Source organism: Rhea americana, unplaced genomic scaffold, assembly GCF_003343005.1.
Source record: "Rhea americana isolate MKP2758 unplaced genomic scaffold, rheAme1 scaffold_422, whole genome shotgun sequence".
Classification (NCBI taxonomy): domain Eukaryota; kingdom Metazoa; phylum Chordata; class Aves; order Rheiformes; family Rheidae; genus Rhea; species Rhea americana.
Genome location: NW_028186560.1, coordinates 336,456 through 356,968, shown reverse-complemented (window position 1 = coordinate 356,968; position 20,513 = coordinate 336,456). Strand labels below are relative to the sequence as shown.

The 20,513-nt window shown below is 39.0% G+C and overlaps 1 protein-coding gene across 1 annotated transcript; it reads right to left on the bottom strand.

Annotated features, from left to right (window-relative positions):
- Window positions 1-6,629: 6,629 nt before the first annotated feature.
- GSG1L2 (GSG1 like 2) lies at window positions 6,630-20,309 on the bottom strand. The gene is made up of 5 exons (XM_085315225.1): window positions 19,970-20,309; window positions 17,555-17,602; window positions 15,896-16,048; window positions 11,125-11,236; window positions 6,630-6,972 (listed from the first exon to the last, which is right to left on the bottom strand). The coding sequence occupies exons 1-5, from the start codon at window positions 20,292-20,294 to the stop codon at window positions 6,717-6,719; spliced, it is 894 nt and encodes a 297-aa protein (XP_085171351.1). The 5' UTR covers window positions 20,295-20,309; the 3' UTR covers window positions 6,630-6,716.
- Between the last annotated feature and the right edge of the window lie 204 nt (window positions 20,310-20,513).

Sequence of the window (20,513 nt, the reverse complement as noted above, 5' to 3'; positions counted from 1 at the left end):
TCCCACTACTACACGTAGAATAAAACAGGAGGCTGCTTCCATAAAACAGCCAGTGTCTCACTTAACAATTTGCTGCCATTGGCATACATTCTTCTGAGGAACTTCTACTCTTCTGAATTCAGTGAATATGATAAGATATTGTTTGCATTACAATACTATGATGAAAAACTCTACTAGGAGCTACCCACACCCAGAGAGAGTTGCAATAAGCTAAATAGACATGTACACTGCAACTACGGACCCTGCAACAAATTTTCAGTGTAGTATCTTAGTGTTAAGACTGATGGGGATTTATAGGAATAAACGGGTGGGGAAGGAGAGGGACATGGGAGACAGAAGAGTAAAGATCAGTCAGACAGTGAGATCAGAGCCCAGAGCTGCCCAGAGCAGCGTTTCAGAACATGAGCATGCTGAGCCCAAACAAGGGCTTATATAGCCCAATATCTCATCTGCGACAGGACCGAGGATCATATACACTGGAGTATAAGAACGGGGAAAACCATATGGAGATACTCCCTCYATTATATTCTCACAGTTTCTGGCAATCTGCTACACAGGGACATTCTGAGAGAGCATCTGTCTCTGCATCTTATCATTTAACTATCCGTGCTGTAAATTCTTCACATTTTTTTGATTTTCTTTTTTGAAATATTGGGAAAGGAACTGCACTTAAAAAATATTTATTTTAAACTTGCTGACAGATAATATACTTTGAAAACTTTTTTTTTTTAAACTGTGAGAGACGGTAATAATCATTCTCAATTCCTTCTATYCCCGTTATTCATGTTCATCTCATCATATTTCCCCTACAATTACCTGTTTTCAAGGTCAGAGCCCTGATCTCTATTCACTTTCTCTTTGTATGGAAGCCCTGATTATACTTCTTGGTCATCTTTGTCTTTTTTGGCTTACCTCTCTGTTTTTAAGATGAAGGGACCACAGCTGCATGCAGCATTCAAGCTAAACACTTTGATTCACAGAATGGCTTCGAGGCGCTTCCTGGGTTTTTACTCCYGTACTTCTCCATGTCCTAGCTTTGAGACTTTTTCTAACTCCTATTGAGTTCCCTTGTCCACTATGCTGTGTGTTGTATTTATGCAACRTGTCCAAAATGAGTGTGGACGTTACTCACGTTACTAACATGAAGTTTTCAAGTTTCATCTTTTCCTTTATATGAAGATGTATAATTTTGTGAAGAACCTTTCTGAAAGTCCTTTTTTTTTTTTTTTTAGTTGCCTCTGGGTTTTGTTTTTACTTAGAATTTCCAGTAGTYGTGTTTTCTCCGCTGACAATAGAAACCAATTTCTCTCATTCCTAGTCATTCAAAGCTTCTTTGCTATGACATTTTTCAAGCTCATTTTCGAGCTGAGACTTTCCCCATCTTTGTGTCATCTTGTGTGCTGTGCCAGAATACAAACAATGTTAAGGCAGGTGTATCCTGATCTTCAGCTCCACATATAAAAGCTTCATTTTCCCCCCTCAAGCCCTTCCCTGGACTTCCTCACGTTCTAAACACYCACATAGATCGTGACCACCTGCTCTTCTGTAGAGACTGTCAAAATGCCTTGTGAAGTCTGCTACCTTTACAATCAAAAAGCAGGGCCCCAAACTGCATTTGCCACTACAAGTCTACTCACTCATAYAACTGATTCTCGACACCCACTATGCTAACCTATTTCTTACTCTTGGTAACCATATCCAAATACGAAGGGAGATTYTCAGTGCAAGGAAATACATGGTCATCATACAGCAAGGAGGCWAACCTTTTCTTTTATGCCAGTTCAGCTGCTCTGTCCTCTAGAAACAGAATGTTTTCAAGAGATGCGAGTGCATCTACCATACTGATGAAAGTAGGTGACAGTTAGGTGAGAGGCAACCAGTTCCTGCAATTGCTGCTGGCCCTCTATCTGCTTTCTCTTTGAATGAATACCTTAACTGTGAAGTCAAACATACATTTCATCCAAAGTTTCATGCACTTCAGTCTTAAAAWAACAAAAAAAMCCCACAGCTTATGCTGTGGTCTCCATGTCTCTGTGCCTCAGCATCAGCCAATCCTTCCAGTTCTAGAAAAACAAGATATGGAACAATTGCATAATTTCTCCAGAAAAARATCAGGGAATCATAGGACATCACAGCTAAACATGAATCAGAATTATCCTGCTTTGGCAGTTACTTCTCTGTAAACACAGGTGGATTGCCTGTTGATAATTAGAACAATCCTTCTGCTCCRTTTTGCACTTTTATATCAGCAGAAATTCTTTGATTTTGAACTCTATACTTCAAAAACGTGCAACAGTGTAAGAGACAATAGTGAAAAATAGTGATAATGAAAAAGGCTATCAACACATCTATGATCTATCAGGAAATTTTGAAAGAACAAAAATCTTAATCTAGAAAGCAGAAGGAAGTTATATCTAAATAGGTTTCAAATATCTAAAATGCACTACAARAAGAGGTTAAAAACAACCTGTTCTCCATTTCTGTTGTGGTAGGACAATGCACTAAAATTGTTGCAAAGAAGATTTAGAGTATATCAGGGTAAGAATTTTTTTCTTGTAAGAATAGTTAAGCACAAAAGATAAGTTGCCACAGAAATTTTAGAATACTTGTCCCTGGAGGCTTTAAAGAACAGATTAATGAAACATCTGTAAAAAAGAGAAAGCAATGTAGGTTTAGTTTATCCTGCCTTGAAGAAAAGAAGGATTAGATGACCTTTTAAACGGGTCACACTTTTCTATAATCTCATGGCTTTTTTTTTCTGATTTTGAGAACAAGATTTCTCCATCTGTATTTTTTTCAATAATGCTTTCTTGTTTTCTCCAGGGGAATCTATTATTTAATCTAAAATTTTCTTTTCCATTTCTCCATCCTTGCCCCACTGCCTAAGTGCATGTTGCATATATATATATATATATATATATAAAAATAGGATGGTAAAGAGAAATATGAAGAGATGAGTTTAGCAAAAAAATGTTTTCTGTGAGCCTCATTCAGGCATAGTTTAATCTATATAAATTCATTTCTTATATCTTATTCATAGAATAAGACTAACTTTTATAGATGAAGACAAAAGTGGAACTTAAGATCAGGGCAGGTTTAGCTCAGTTGGTTAGAGACTGGTGCTGCTAATGCCAAGGTGATGGGTTCRATGCCCATAGARGGGCTATCCTGAGGGTTGGACTAGATGAGCTCCAGAGGTCCCTTCCAACATTACCATTCTATGATTCATTAGATGAGATTTAGTTGCAGAAGACATAGGAGAAAGATATTCTATCACATCTTATCTATCCAAGCGTCTATTATGTCTATGGGCCAGGACACACGACTYTTCACCTCATGTGAGCTGCAGTTGTGCTGTTTTAAATTTACATTGCTCCTGTTCATTCATGCCATTAATTCATGCTGTTGAGTAAAAAGACAAAACTTGAACCTTGAAAATTATGGCTGATTAGATATCTGAGGCATATGGAAAGAAGCAGTCAGTATTAAGAACAGAAAGACTGGCTTTTGAAAAAGAGTTTAATTATTTCACATCAGATATGATTTTCTGTGGTGACAGGGGTAGGATCACAGGGTAGTTTGGGTGGAAAGGGACATTAAGAAGTCTCTAGTCCAACCTCCTGCTCAAAGCAGAGTTAGGTCTGAGGTCAGACAGGTTGCTCAGGGTTTTATCCCATCAGACACTGAAAACCTCTAAGGAGGTAGACTGCAGAATGTCTCTGGATAACCCATTCTACTATTTGACTGTCCTCATGGTGAAAACATTTCTCTTTCTATCCAGTTTTATACCCTCTCTGCTTTCAACCTATGCCACATTTTAACCTGTGTTGTGTCCTCCCACCACRCACTGGGGTGAATAGTCTGGCTCTATTAATCAATAACTTCCTTGTAGATATTGGAAGGCTGCTATTAAGTCCTCCTGAAGMCTTCTCTTCTGCAGGTGGAGCAAGGCTTTTACCTCAGCCTCTCCTCATATCACATGAGCTTCAGTGGCCTGACCACCCTGATGGCCCTCCACTGAACTCACTCCACTTTGTTCACACCTTTCCTGTACCAAGGAGACCAAAATGGGATGTGAGCTAGTGTGTGCTAAGTAGTGTGGGATAATCACTTCCCTGGATCCACTGAGTATGCTTCTGCTAATACACTACAGGATTTTGTTGGCTTTCTTTGCTGCCAAGCACGTTACTGGCCAATGTTCAGTTTTCTGTCTAWGATGATCTCCGTGTCTCTTGCCCCAGAGCTGATCTCCAGTCATTGTWGCTTCAGTAGTACGAACTGTCCCACTACATCTCAGTTATTCCAGTAATGTTGCAGTTCTTTGACCACATGTGGAGCTCTAGTTCCTCCTGCTTGTTTCCCAGGCTGCTTGTATTTGTGTATATACCCCTGAGGCATTTCCCTTCACCAYGCTTTATCATTCTTGAAGCATCTCTTTTCTGTCACCTCACACTTTTTGCTTTCCAATCCTGTCTACCACTACCTTATTTGATATAATCTCCCTTCCYCATCATTCCTAGTTTAAGCTCTCCMTAATGTGTTGGCCAGCCTGATCACAGAGATACTTCTGTCCCACTTTGCCAGCTRGACCTTGTCTTTCCCCAGCAGTCCCTGATGCTCAGAGAGGTCCCATGGCTAATCTCATGTTACTACTACCAGCTGTGTGCAAGCTTTGACCCACAGGATCCACCAACTCCCTCCAAGCCTTTTCCCTGGACCAGGGGGATCAAGGAGAGCACCACCCAGGCCTTCATGTCCTTCACCTTTGCCCCCAGAGCCATGTAGTCACTCTTGGTATGTTAAAGGGCTCCCCCAAGTAGTATCACTGATGATCACTTGGATGAGCAGCAGGGAATCAAAGCCTGAGGGCTAGAAAAGTTTCAGCAGTCTCTCTGCAACACTCACAATCCAAGCCCCTATCAATCAGCAGACATCCTTAGACAGCAAGCAATAATGCAACCACCATAGGAGTGTCTCCTATTGTCACTTAGGATGCCACCTAGTTGTTGCAGCAGCATGAATCAGGCTCAATTGGCTCTGATGACTCCAAAGGCAGAGCTTCCACCCCCTTGGCTCTTAACAGGGAAAGAACTGCTTCTGCAGCTGCAAACCTGCAGGTGGAGAAGGAGTTTTCCTCCTCTTACCAGGAGTCACAAGTGCCATCCTTCACCATCCTGGGAGTCCTCAGTTGCCAGTTCAGCAAGTACAGTCTCTGGATRCCCCTCCTTCTGCTCACATGATGGTCCAGGCTCTCATCTTTGCCAAGTCTCTGTGAAGATCCTGTCAATCTCTTTCCTGTTGTCCTTTATCCTATGCAGTCTGTTCACCTCCTCCCACAGCAACTTAGCTTGGGCACTCAACTTCTCAACTGAAACACACTGTCTGCAAGCAAGGCCACTGCTTTCACCTACCACAGTTTCAGCAGGAGACCCCAGGCATTCCCTGCAGCYCCAGACCTGGAGAGCTGCATCCTCTCCTAGGAGCTTGTTTCAGGTCTTTATAGCTTTGTTGCCTCCTCTTATTGTCTCATAATTTTCACCTCTTGCCAGTAAGGGCCCAGGGTTTCCTTCTGAGCTAATTGGGWGCAGCTGTGCTACTCTTACTTCTGCAGTCTTATCTGTGGCATCACTGACTGGATATGGATCCTGCTGACATCAAGTTCCTACTGTATTTATGTTATGGTTGATTTGACTGAAAGAAAAATCTAGTGATTTTTTCCTAAGGCTTAGAGCTTGTGGTTGTACTGTGTCAGGCCTTGGAAACAGAATCATGACAGWCCACTCTGTGACTCAGTGTTCACAGGTGAATTTCCTAGGAGGAACTCATTAGGAGCAAAAGTTATACAACAATAACAAAAAAAATCTGCTATCCGGTAAGGTAGGTGCACATGGCTCAGTTCCATGGGGAAAGCTTTAGCTTGATCCAGGAGTTAAGTACCTAGGCATTCCTGATGCATCAGGATCATGATAATTTCTGCTTTTCCATCCTTAATGTGATTTTAGTGTGTTAATGTGTGTTATTTTCTATCTATAATAATTGCAAATAAAATTTTGTCTTTTTCTGGTACTATTGTCGTGATGATACCTAGAGAGTTTCATAGCTGAGTTGTGTGTTGTCTAAACCCACATACCTTCCAGTTTTATTTTTGCCTTTCTAGCCATTGTAAAACATGGCTTTATATGCAATTTTTGTATTAAAAAACTCTCCTCCCATTTACCTTTCTGTCGCAGCAAATCCTATCACTATACTTATGGTTAAACTTATCAATCTACCACAGAATATATTGATATTCCTGGAGAGGATGTACTTCTAATAACAAGCATTTTATTCAATCCATATACCACCTGTGGGCTATCTTTTTTGCTGCCCTGTTATTTATGGTTTTTGTGCTTCAATTTTTTTGAAGTCTTTTGAATAAAGAATTAAGGGTGAAAATCCATAATGCTCTGAAATCCTAACAAACTCACATTATCTATATGAACATTAGAGAATACTTAAAATTCAGAGCAATGCAGAATCTGTGTCACTGTCTTTTGCTGAACTGAGGAACCTGTATCAGCCTTTTCAATATTAAGACTTCCCTGAAACATCCATGAAAATATTTCTTTATTAAGAAAAATAACTAATGCTACACAAAGATACATTTTTATTAATTAATACTATTTCATTGTGATCTGCCTTATGATCCACAGGATGCATTGAGGTGTGCTTCAAATTTACAGAATTGAAATATTTGCCAGGTGATGCAAACCTTTTATTGGGTGTGCAGSGTCCTCTGTAGTTTTGTGAAAAGAGTTCACATACACATTGCAAGCTTTCTCTGGAGCTGTAGGATCAGGAAACTTGTATTTAATCTTTAAGCTCCTCTCCAGCTTTTTTCTTTTGTGCTTGAATTCCAAAATAGTTTTTGTATATTTGTTAATAGTGGTGACAGCTGCAGCCATACAGCAGGCGAAGGAACCCCATGCGAGGCTATAAACAAAAAGACTAATTAGAAATTAGCAGAACAGATTCATATCCACATMCTTCAATTTTATTTTTGAAAATATTACACACTAGTGCTTATATGAGTGTATRTTATGGAAAGGACAACATAGTGGGAGAAGGAGAAATATTCTTGGTTAATCCAAGTATCTGACTTATGTAGTTGATATCTGCATATAGATTGTTACATTCACATTTAGTATCTTTGTTTGAATGAAACCCTAGACCCACCTCCAGTTCCTCTACTTACTCTACTTAAAGATTAAATGCAGAATCAGGAATTGTATAAAAATGGGGATGCTCAAAACATTAAAAGATATTGTTGAAGAGATTTMAAAACTTCAAGTGCCATTCAGAAAAATTTGTACCACTTATTCAAAAGGATTAAAAAGAAAAGAGAAGACATGTTTAAATAGCTGAGAAAGTACAGGTCATGGCCAAACTGAAGAAAGGATATAAACTCTGAAATGTTAATATAAAATCATAACAAAACAGAAATAAAAAATGATGTTGAGAGACAATTTGCTAAAGGTGCAGGACATTTCTGGACTATTGAATAGCCGATGCATGATGGAGATATAAAAGTAGCACGTAAAACTAAGGCCACAGTGAAATGAATYAGAGTTCACAGTGAAGGAAGTTACTCATCCGAACCTTTCTTAACTTGTCAAGGTCAAGATAATCTAATGAAATGTGCTTTTGTTGGAGAAACCTTAAAGAAACTTCTGCTTAACTTTCCTCTCACYCAGAGCTGTTAATTCCCACATCTGCCCTGCGGTTAAAGGAACTGATCTAGGTTTAAAATAACACTTTCTCTTTTGGTGGTGCAGAGGTAAGGGGGGGGGGATGCTTTTAGCCAGGACTGGTTTTCAGGGTAATCATATAACCGGATGTGCTGCCAGAATTTAGGGCAGTCCAGTACAGCACATAAATACACACAGGTTGCTAGGAGCAAGAACAAGAGGGAGCAGCTTAAGCTATCTTTGTTAGACAGACTACACCCTAACTTCCCCCATGTGGGGATCATCAGAGGAGCTCTTACAACAACAAGATAACGTGAATTAGGACAAATCACCAGAAGCAGGTGGATTTATATTGCCATGCTAAAGGAACTCAGAGGTGGGACAGCAGACCTGCTGATGGTGGTAAGTAACCTATGGTTTAAGTCACACATGGTAGAGAAGAATTGAAGGTGGCAGGTTTTAGCCTCTGAGATGAGATAAAGGAGGCAGGCCTGCAGTAGTCCTGACTAATGTTGTGGGTGTATTGGCTGAATAACTGAAGGATAAGGGCGTTAGTAGACAAATTGATAAAAATGATATTCTGGATCACAGTTCTTGTTGAAGGATGTTATTCTTAATCTGTCAAAGCTGTTTGAAGGGCTCAGTAAGTTAAAGACAACAAATCAGCTTCATACAGTCTTTTAAGAAGACCTTTTACCAAAGATTGAAAAAAAAATAATTTCTTATTAGAAGATGATCATATAGATAAATTCTGTATTGAGAGATACAACACAAAGGACAGAAATAAATGATTTATTTTGACAATACAAAGAGAATATCRGTGGAATTCTTTAAGATTTTTGCTTAATTTTCTGCCTTCCCATAAGTGATTTGGAAATGATGTCTGACTCATGAGAACTAAAGAAAGAAGTAAGCAAAGTCTTGTCATTGAGACAGCCAGAGGGTAAAGGGGAGCTTGACTATAGTGGAAATTCAGCTTCAAGAAGGAGTAAGGTCATGGGAACCATACCCAGAGGYGAAGTGAAGAAGGGGAAATCAAATAGGTCAACTGGACAAGGAAGCAAACATAAGTGACAAGTCATTCCTCTGGATAAGAGAAATGTAGGTGGAAGCTCAGCTGGATTGTGAGTCTTACTTTGCTAATTATTGCATAGAAGATTATGATCTTTAGAGACAAAATGCTGCCTCTTGATGTAAGGATTCCTCAGCCTTTGAAAGGCAAGGAGAGTGAGAGATTAATCAATAATGGAAATACATTGTCAACTTCCTGGCAAGCTGCTGAAGAGAAAAAAGAAATATGGAGAGGCTTATTGAGGAGACATTCAGAGATGCCACAGAATAAGCCTACTCATTACTAACAATCCCAGCACCATAGAGGAAAAGGAAAGATTATCTTGCCCCCTAGTCAAGGTGAGAGAAAATCTCTGGTTAGAGTAGCTGGATGTGAGGATTTGAGTAGAACTGTGACAGATGGAAGATCCATGGCAAAGGTTCAGGTGTTCTTGCAGGCATGTCTGTTCCACTGGAGCTGGTGGTTGGGATGAAATAACTGTTACCATGGGTCCAATTATTTGTTTTTCCATGCTAGGAAGGTGGTGATAAGTCCCAAAAACAAAGCAGGAAAGAATTTCCTGTGCTGCTGCCTGCCTATGTTCTGTCATCAGCTTGGTGATATTGTTGGCTACAGTGGCTGCTGCAGTAATTAGAAAGAGAGTATCAGTTATAATCATGAATCCCACTCTTCTGTCATCTGTCCTCTTATAAGGCAGTGGTAGTGTCAGCATCCTTCACGTTCTCTCCCACAATCGATGGGAAAGCGGTTGTGAGAGGCTGGAAATGATGGTTCATACAACAGGAAGCTGGTGAGGGGTGCAAATATATGCTATCAGAAAGGAGATAATGGTACAGACAGAAGGAGATAAGAGGAAAGAAACCAAGGTCCTTCACACAGCCTCTCCTACCCTTAAGCCTTTCCATAGGCAGGTATCCAGGGATGGTAGGAATGTTTCTTTGAGGCATTCAGTGGCCAAAGCTGCACAGAGTTAGAAGGCAGCCATGAAGTCTGACCACGCGGCACATGGCAAAGGTCACAAGTCCTCATGCCCATGAAGAGAAGGCTGGCTGTAGCTGCAACGGTGGCAGCATCAGTGGTGTACATGGTGGTGTGCACAGTGATGGAGGTGACAGTGGCAGCAGCTAAGTTCTGTTGATAGCAGTAATGGTGGTGGTGATGCTGACAGTTTTCTTCCCTTCCCAGTAGGATGGAAAAGGAAGAATAGGCTCGTCTGTACCAGTCTGCAGTTTTCTCTTCCCACTCACAGAGGAAGGTGGAAGGAAGGAAGGAAGGAAGGAACATTTTTCCTTTTCCTACTGGTCACTCTTGTTACTTAGGTTATAGTGAAAACAAGCCTAAGCCAATTCATCAAAGAAATGGAGAGCTCTCCCAGAAAAGGGATCAGGGCCCAAAATTAGGGAAACCAAATGATTGTTGAGAGAACAAAAACATGAAAGAAGGGAATCATCAGGAGTCAAAGAAGCAAAAAGTATCAAAATCTGAAAGGAGACAAAAAGACTGGGGAATCCTGCATAGTGCCCATGATGCCTGTTGAGGGTATCCAAATAGCCACCAGATGTTGTCCAAGATGGCATTTGGATATTTAACATTAGGCTTCTTTTCAAAGCCATTCTTCTAGATAGGAGAGAATGCAAAGGCATTCTTTCCTCCTTGAACAAGTAGGGGACATATGGCAGCTGAACCACCTCATGTTCTGGACAAACAGGACAGTGTCAACTGTTTGTCATGATCTAGATGGTCTGCAACAAAACAGTATTGACCAGGCCTCAGTTTATGTACATTATGTAAAAACAGCTTCTAAATGAACTTAGATTCATGGAAAGAGATCTAACACTATTCTCAAAAATTTGAACCATTTTGTCTGAARTTTCCCCCAAATAGCAATCTGAAACACATATCTGGTAAGGAAACATTCAGCCTAAATGGTTGAATCTGGAAGAGTTATAAGCAATTTATGCTAGGCAGCCTTCCTTGGAGACAAAGCTACCAACCTTGGGTCTAATAGACCTGGTAGTCTGATGTGTAGGGAAAAGAACCTCTGCCTCATGCAGAGCAGTGGGAGGTCTCTGCATGGTTCAGGGAATGGTAAACAGAAAACTCACAAGCTTATATGGTCAGAACTGTGTTYGCAGTTGCTCTGAGCTTCAGCTGTTATGCTCCATACAATAATCTAAGACTAGTGAATTTGGTAGAAAAAAAATGGAATACTGAATTACATCCCCAGGAGTGAAACCATTTCTCATCAACTAGACATACATTCTTTGACTACAGGATGAAGTGACTGTAATGTAATGGAAGAGCCAAATATAAATCAATAGGTACCAATAGGACCAGCCATAATCCCATGTGTGAGGTCTCCAGTCTTCAGGACCAAGGTTGACAGTCATTTGAAATACAGTAGTGTACATCATGTGAGCAACCATGCCCAGAAGACCTAAAAAGTATAATTTCATAAGAATATTAGAAAATATATATCGAGGACATTCCTCTTTGTCAAATTATGGCAATTCTCCCTTGAGCTCATGAAGAATATTTTATAAAGAATCTAAATTCTATATATCACTGAAAAAATGGATATTGTAATTTAAGTGTATTTATATGTCATGGATTTTGCCAATACACTACTACAGCTCCTTGACACTTGGAACCTACTAGACGGACCTAAGGGAACAATGGGACATGCAGTCCATAGACCTTGAGAGGTAAGTAGCTGCTTGGCTCCATCCCTCTGAAAAACCTGCTCCTCAGTAATTCTCTGAGCAGGGATTAAAAAACCCAAGGTCTCACTTAAATTCATTACACAGGACGTAGTGTCTCCTAGTAGGCCAGCAGAAGCTTGAAATACAGAAGAGAGTGGAAAGATTTTTCAGAAGTAGAAACATTAGTTATATATCATTTCCCAGTGCTGGAAATGAGGCCAGATTTATCATAGTTGTCTTGAATGAATAAAAAAGTGAATAAGCACCTAATTACTATTAAAAGGCATGAAAGACTAGATTTTGGAAGCAACTTGTTTAACTATTTGCTTAACCATTTCTTTAACCACTGGCTTTATTTAACAATTTAATCTTCCAAATTCCTGTTTAGCTGTTATCTAATGGTAAAGGTAACCTTTACCAATTACATGTACATTACGTTTCCAATTACATGTACAAATCCATAAAAATCCTGGCAACATCAAGTATCTCAATGTCTAAAACACATTCACTTCTCAGAGTAGTGGTCCACAGGCAAATGCTTTTACAAGACCCAATTCACTGGGTGTTCGCAAAGCAGGTCTGCTTCTTAACTTCTCACAAAATAAAAGCAGCTGCTAGCACACAGTAGCTTTCCGTCTGGGACAGGCTCTGCACAAGTCAGGGCTGTCTGGGGTTTTTCCGTTGTCACCTACACAATAATGTGGCTTCAGTAGATACTGGCAAATTGTCTCCCCTGAAATATTGGTTATTCCTTGAAACACCATCAACCGATAATTAGAACATTCCTTTTATGTAGCATAGAAACAAGCTGCTTGATGCTGTGGAAGACGTTATTTGATCACTAGCTGGCACTTTGATAGCACATTCCTTAAAATCTATGGAGAGAGTTGTTTTGAGAATATTTTTCTGCCTGTGTGTAAGGATTAAGACAGACAACGAATGTTTCTGCTGAAAGAAAGAAAGAGTACTACCTGGAAGCACACAAGGATCTTTGAGACCAGTCATGGGATATGCAATATTCTAAAAAAATCATTAAAAATCATTAGGAGAAAATAGGAAGTTGTTGCTGTGGGGATTAGAGGACTGAGGCCAGCTGCCCATCTCTTCCCAGAGAAGTGGCAYGTCATAGTCATTTTCTTGTTACACAAATGCCAGTCCTGATTTCTCCACTCTGGCTGCCCTTGCCTGTACCCTGATAGGTAAAACTGGGGTGTGTATATGAACTCCTGTGGCGGGCCTGGAAGTCTCTCCATTTAGCTCTTGTGCAAAGATAAAATTCCAAGTCAGACTGACTCAATACTTCAGCACTGGCATCAGGGCAGTTTGGGGCCAGGAAAATGGTGAAAATTTAACTGAAATGTTGATACAAGCAACAAGAATAGTCAAACATGGGTGTCTGACAATGTTAATTTTCATGAAAAGCCGCTGGCATACATGGGTTACAGGAGAGCAATGCTGATAAAGAATATTCATAGCAATGGAATTAATTAGCAGAATACGTGCTTGGTATTTAAGAGAATACACTCACAAAACAGAACAATATTGTTTGTAGCATTTAAACCTGCATGGGGGCCATTATAACCACATTCTACATAAACTTGGCCAGAAAAAATGACGTTTTGATTCTTACTGCAAGTCAATACGGTCTGCATAAGTTAGAGCACATACTTGGGGATTTAGGGTACTGAGAAATCAAACACGAGCTTCAGTATGTTTTTTCCAATTGTTAATTAATATAATAGTTTTTTTAAAAAACTATGTTTTCAATATAGCTAGAATTACACAGCTACACTTTCCAGAAATTGAATTTTCATTTGCATTTGCCTTCTAGAATCAAGATCTTGTTGACATGAGAAATTGTATTATCATTACAGGTTAAGGTGAAGGAAATTTTAAAGCTTTTCTTTAACGAGATGACTAGATTTAGTTTATATTGAAAACAAATGTATATGTAAGTTTTATATCCAAGACATATACTCTTCATCCCTTTTACTATTTCAATAAATGCTTAAAAACAGGGACTAACTGAACCAAAATGTCCAGCAAAAGCTTGCAATGTGAGCCTCTGTACTGTACATGCCAAAACCAAAAGGAATATTAATAATGCTCAATATTTACTATTATTTGGAAAAGGAAAGGTTGCTAGTAATAGGCAAGACTGGCTGAAGATTTGAATAAAATTCCTTATTCTTTCTCTGGAAATAGACACAATGGTGGAACAAAAGTGTTATTAAGATACAGATAGAAATGTAGGCCCATTTAGCCACGTTAACAAAGCAGGCTGCTTGGGTGAGCCTATAGCTGAGGTCCAGCATAGAGAAGAACATAGATATGATGAAAATATTTCAGCAATAGTAAGTGGAAAATTTTTTTAAAACTTATCCATGGCATCCGCTCATAAACCATTAGTCAAGAAATGGAAGGAGGATAAGGCTTTTTGTGAACAGTAAGTAGAGTTAGTGTTGATAAAAAATTTTTTAACCAGCTGAATAACTTTCCAGAAAGTCTTTCAACAGTAAGGAGATAGTCCAAGTTACAAGAATACATTAACAGCAAAGTTTGGAGACAATTCTCTAGACTATTGGGTACTGAGATAGCAATCCTCAAATATGTAAAAGGAATCATCTGGTCTCTATTTCAGATGGGAATCCTAAAAAGAGGTGGATAAAATTACAGTAGCAGAGGTTTACATTAAATTTGATTAAATTTAGATTGAATGAAACCTTTTGAAAAGCAAGAATTAGCTTATATTTCTTAGGAAGGTCACATCTGTCAGGAAAGATCTAGGTAGAGCTGAGCCTAACTTAGGGTAGAGAGTTGACTAATCCATAAAATTAAGTAAAACTAAAGCATCTCAGAAATGACCATCTGGAATGTAAACTGTGGTCCTTGGAGACTCAGCACTGGCCAGGATTCACTAGAGGACTAGTACCTGCACTTAGTGCTGCTCTCTAGGAAAACTATAAAAACCGAGCTGGACAAAAACAAAAGTAGCAAGAATGATCTGAGTTTGGCAAGTATATGGGAAGTCATGTGAAATGTTTATCAATTCTTTCTTTCAGAGAAGAGAAGGTGAAGGAAAGCCATGACAGATGCTTTCAGAGATGCAAAGGCTTCTGCAGAAAGGAATAAAATGATACCTTCCTCATGATCACAGTGGGACTTTTAAGAAACTTGATTTATTTAGCCAACAGTAATGCAAACGGTAGATAAGATAAATATGTGATTATGTTTAAGAGGAAATGATGTACTAAAAAAATCTTTAATTTGCAGAGGAAGGCACAGCAATCACAAATGCATGAACACTAAATCTATAAACATTAAAATTAGAATCAAAGCCCAAAATTTTGGCAGAGAAAGAGAATGTAGAGATTATTCCGACAAAAGAGATATTGGCTTTGCCATCTGGCAGTGTGCTTAACTCACAATTAGATGCCTCTCTAAAACACACGCTTTCGCCAAATATAAATTACTTTAGACACTATACAGAAATGACAGTATGAAAGCCAGTAGCGTGTATTGCTTCTTGATTTAAAATTAATGCCTCTATGGAAGGCTGTGCATGTCACCAGCAATTACTGCAGCTTTCCTCAGTACCGATTGTATAGCACATGTAGAATCATGGAATACTTCAGACCAGGAGGTCTCTGGTCCAGCTTCTGGCTCAAAGCAGTGTTAGCACTAAATTCAGACCACATTGCTCAGAGACTGATATAGTAACATTTTCACCATCAGGACAGCTTGTAGAACAGGTTGCCCAGAGAGGTTGTGTTGGTTCCATTCTTGCAACTTTTCAAGACCCGGCTGGGTAAAGCCTTGAGCAACCTGATCTGATTTCACAGCTGACTCTGGCAGGAGGTTGGCGTAGGGACCTCCTGAAGCCCCTTCCAAACTGAATTTTCCCAGGCTCCTATGTTGAATAGCATTGTTTAGCACTGGATTAAGCATAAATATGCAGAAAATGAAGCACATTGTTTAGGATGATCCTCCGTTAACAATTATTTAATCAGATTTATTCCATTTTATAAATACCATTTTATTTCTACCTATTGCTAATTTTATACTCTGCATGTCAAAAATAAAAAGTCAAGTTATAAGAAGAATAGATCACTTTATCTTTGACAAGCACTYTGACAATCAAATTAAAAATAATAAAATTAGAATAATAAAATCAAAATAATAAAACTTACAAATATAAAATATAAAAATCTTATTAAGGAATAATTAGTTGACTTGAATATATTCCATAAAATTTTCCTGCATCTATTTTGTTGCCTGTGTCTCATCAGGCATTGTAATAGTTCTTAAACRTGAGCACTGTCACTAATTTTCATTTGAAAGTCTAGCAATGTTACATTTTCTGGAGGTATATAAATTGCAATCCTGCACGATACCTGCTAGTACGGTGACTACTGCAGAAAAGGCGTTGATCTTTAGCCCATCAATGGCAGTAGTGTAGTAGCACACTTCTATTGACATAAGAATGGCTCCAGTCAGAAGCAAAATGATGTACAGTAGCTCTGCTACAATAGACAGCCATAAAACCCCTGGAAAGTCAAATTAACAGCACTGATATTATAAGCAATCATTTAGTATTTTCACCATTTCTTCATTCTTCATTTTTATCGTTTACATCTTTGAACAAAACTTTAAAAACTGTGAGGACACAGTTTTTAGAAGATCTCAGGGTTAATGGAAACCCTAAATTATCAGCTTCTCTACTGATGCAAACATTTAGTGGCAAAGCATTTGCACCTTCCTTCCACCCCGTTGAGAAGCATACAGTGCAAGATAGGGCAATACCTTTGTTATGCTCAGTAGTTACACTAAAATTACTTTTGAAAAAGAATTAACATCCATTTACCCATGTCTTGACATCACAGCAGTTGGGCTCATGGAGAAGTGTGCTGAAAGAAGACTATGYTAGCTGACAAACTGTAAGGCCACACACCAGATTTCTATATGCACACCAGCAGAACGCRCACTCTCCCGTTTGCTGTGCAAGGCGGGAGCCTGTCTTTCCACGCAGGATTTCACGGCTCAGGGGTAGCCTCGCAGTGTGGTTGTAAGATGCACAGGTGCCTTGACCTGTAGTCATCTCTGGCCTTTGCTGAGCTCCTGTTCACAGAGATTATTTCAGCATTGTGGCCAACAGACGTTTCATCTCCGAGGAGTTCTCAGGGCAGGGCCCAGCATTCACTCCTCCTTTCTGAGGGCTGTGTCTGCATGATTAAGAACAACACTTCACTTACATTTTTTTCCCACACTATAAAAAGCTTGAATTATTTGTGCACAGTGATTTGGCTGCAATAGAAGGAGAGAGGACTAGCCTTCGGCTACACAGTGACCGGGTAACTCAAGCACTTTCTGGGATATGCAAGGCAAACTCCCTGGGGAAGAAGGCAGAATTGTTTCTGGATCGGCCAGTTCCAAAGCATTGACCTAACCATATAGGTGATAGGATTGATGCTGAAGGGTCTTTAGCAGCATCTGTGGGCACTTTTTGCAGGAACATGAACTGTTCTTTGAAGGAGAGTTGGCAACACCATACCTGCAGGAGAGATCTTTGTGCTACAAATCCTTGATGCRTGGAGATGTTTCCGTACAGCTCTGAGGAAAGTACTGAGGAGTGGATTAGCACAGTCATTCAGACTGCTTTGGTCCAGGATGTGTTTCCCCCAGGCCCCCTCAGCGTACTGGCTGGCCTTGGTTACATGGAGCCTGTTTCTCTGCCCTCTCCAGGCAACGTAGCACCAGCCACAAAACTCCTTGACATATGAATTCAGAGGTATAGGGAAAGATTGACAAAAACTAACAAATTTTGATTTTCAGTACTCATATTTACAATTAAAAAAAATGTTTGTATTCAAACGATTGCAGAGTTTTTGAAAGTCATGTATTCATATTTTGACTGATGTGGACTCTGAGTTATAAAAAAGAAATAAAGGACAAAAGCCTTTATGGGATTAAAGCAAGTATTCAAATCAAAATATGTATATTGGTAAATTCAGTCTGGAAAGTTTTATTTGTATAAACAAAATATGAATATTTACCTTGATCAGCAGGTGAAGTCAGGCTGATGAAACTTCTACACTTCTCACCTAAGAAAGGCGTATAATTAATTTTAAAATAAAATTCTGGATTATTTTGTATTATGTAATACAGTATTCTGTATTACCTACAAGAACAGATTATTAAAATGAAAAAAATGCAAAATATAGCATAGAGCATAAACTTGATTTTATAGCAGCAAAACAAATATAAAAATTTGATTTAGAGTAAACTATGCATATATAATGATTAAACTAAGCAAGTTAAAATTTTAGGCAGGCAATGTGTAAAAGTCATGACTTTTATGGTGCTATTCTCAATGACTGTCCAAACRTTTGGCTACATCACTGATGCATACAGATCCCTCTGACCCCCTGGACATTCAGATTCAAGTATTGTGCAACAGTGTTGAGTCCAGAGATTACGTGAGGAAACAGTGATACACTGAAAGAAATAAGGAGTTAATTTAAATAATTTTAGCCATTTAGATGCTAGCAGTAACAGAAGAACAGCAGACAGGATGGAGTCAGAGAAGGTCATTATATTATGAAAGATGGAAGCACAAAGACTTTGTGTTTTCAMAGGCTTGACCATTTTTTCTAAATGTATCAACTGGTTTGATTTTCAGAAAATACCTCTCACAAGTCATGTCTTCCTTGCATCCTTAGGATGAAACCTAAGAAACCTAGTTTTTAGAAACCTAAAAACTTTAAATCTGCAGTGCATCACTTCCATCTACTAACCCAACAAAACATTTGCCAGCAGGATACCTTGAAGCAATTTATTTCATCCTCAGTACTCTGGAATCTGAAGGAGGATCCCTCTAAAACATTTGATTTCGGATCAKTGTAAATTGTGTCGGTCAAGGAAAGGAACCAGTGAGAAGACCAAAAAACCCCCACTTCAGGTCTGTGTACATAAAGTGTCCCTGGGAGCTGGACCTACTCCTGGAGCTCAGTTAGAGAATCCACTCTGACTTTTTCAAGATATAGCCAGAGTCAAATGTTTGCGGGAGACCTAGGGAAAGGCTACGAATTGTTTTYCAAAAAGCTGTGGCTGTGAAAGCCAGAATGGGGGAAAGAGTAGTTCCTTTGAAAGATTGGCAGCTTGTCCACAATTCTGCTTATAAAGGAGGACCTGCTCCCTCTACGGCACCAAGGGTGCTGCTCAGATTTCTTCTGCCTTTTTGCCGTAAGCTCTGATTTTCAAGCCCATTTAGCCTCCTGATCCCCACGTATATTCTCTGAACAAAGCTCTTGGAATTAATTCTGCTCTGCTTTGAAAATGCAGAGCTTTCTTTTTTCTTCTCTTTTCTTTTTTTTTCAGCTGCTAACTGAACCGAGTAAGAAAATAATAACAGGCATAGGAAATGATACACAGATTCCCTGGCCTGTGGTAGCTATAGCAGTCACCACCTAAGAGATGTCTTAGTTTTTGTTTTCTCTTGAGTGAGAGATGTGTTTTCCTCTGATCCTTGACATTTACTTCCTTAAATGTCTTAATATAGAACATTTTCCAGTAGAACTGGCATTTCAGAACAGGTGACTGCTAAAATATTTGCATTTGAAAGGACAGATGATAGCTTATTGGATCTCTGATGTTTTGTTCTGATTCTTGTGATCTCTAAACTGATGAGAATAGTAACTGGAAAAAACACTGGAAATCTAGATTTACAACATACACCCTATTTGTTGGACTAGCTAAGCAACTTCAATGTTTCAATGTACAAAGATTATTACTGAGAAACTTTCTTTACTAGCAGATTAATTTCATTTTACCAATATTTACACATTTAGAGTGAAACTCAATTAAATGCYACAACTCATGATTAGTCAGGGTCCAAGTTATGTTTTTTAAAACACGTGAAAGGCTGAAAATGATCTTCTGCTATTGTTTATTGAAGGCAAGGTCTCAGTAAGAAAGTAAAAATACTTATTTGTAATAGGAAATCCATGAAACAACTCTCATATATTTAATTGCTGAAAAAAATCCTCAAGATTTACAAAATAAAATATCACATTTTGCTTTCAAAGCTGTCTAGGTCATCATAAGCAATGATTCAAAAAAAATATATAAAAAGTGCTCATTTTTGGGTCAAATCCTAACATCAGAAAAATAAAACACTTTCCTGTTAAACTCATTTAACTTGCTGCTATGACTAGAATTTTTAAAAATTCTTTATCTGCACTACAACATATCACTTTAAAATTCTTACTGGAATTTATTGGGATTTTTTTTTTTAAGAATTGATTAGAAAGTACCCTCTGAGTTCCTCCTTTCCATAGAAGAGGAAATTTCTGAAAAATACTTTTCCCTATGAAATACATACACAGCATTGCAACAAACAAGGAAACGACACTAAATACACAGGGAGAAAATGAATGCTTTCTAAAGTTAATTTATGTGCTTTCACTCACCTTCCCCATTTATAATCTCCTCGCAGGAATACCAGATCCCGGCATGAAACTTTCGGTCAATGAACTTGTCATCTCCCATCTCCCAGATATATTGCACAGCATTGCTGTTGTTGACATCAGGGTTGTTGAAGCGGATGCAGTGCTCCCCTCTGCTTTGTCCTGTACAGAAAGGTTTGGCAACTTTTCTCGTCCCCTCGCACCAATAGCTGCTACTCAGTGCCGTAATAGAGAAGACTAAAGAGAGAAAACTGAGCGAAAATGCAGCTGAGGCTCTCTGCCGCCTGCCTGCAGCTGGAACTGAAGCTGGCATCCTCCAGGACTGCATTGCCAAATATGCTAGAAGCAGCGCTTACAAAGTTGYGTTTCTATCTGCCTGGTGAAGCACCTGCTTGTATTTACCATCCCATTCTACATTCCTCTCAACAAATCGTACTGGCTTTGTAGTTAAGACAGATGGCAGAGATATATGGGCATGAGCAGAAATGATGTGGCAGGAGAGATTAAGGCTATAAGACAGTGTTTGGCAGTAAATCTTGTAAAGAAA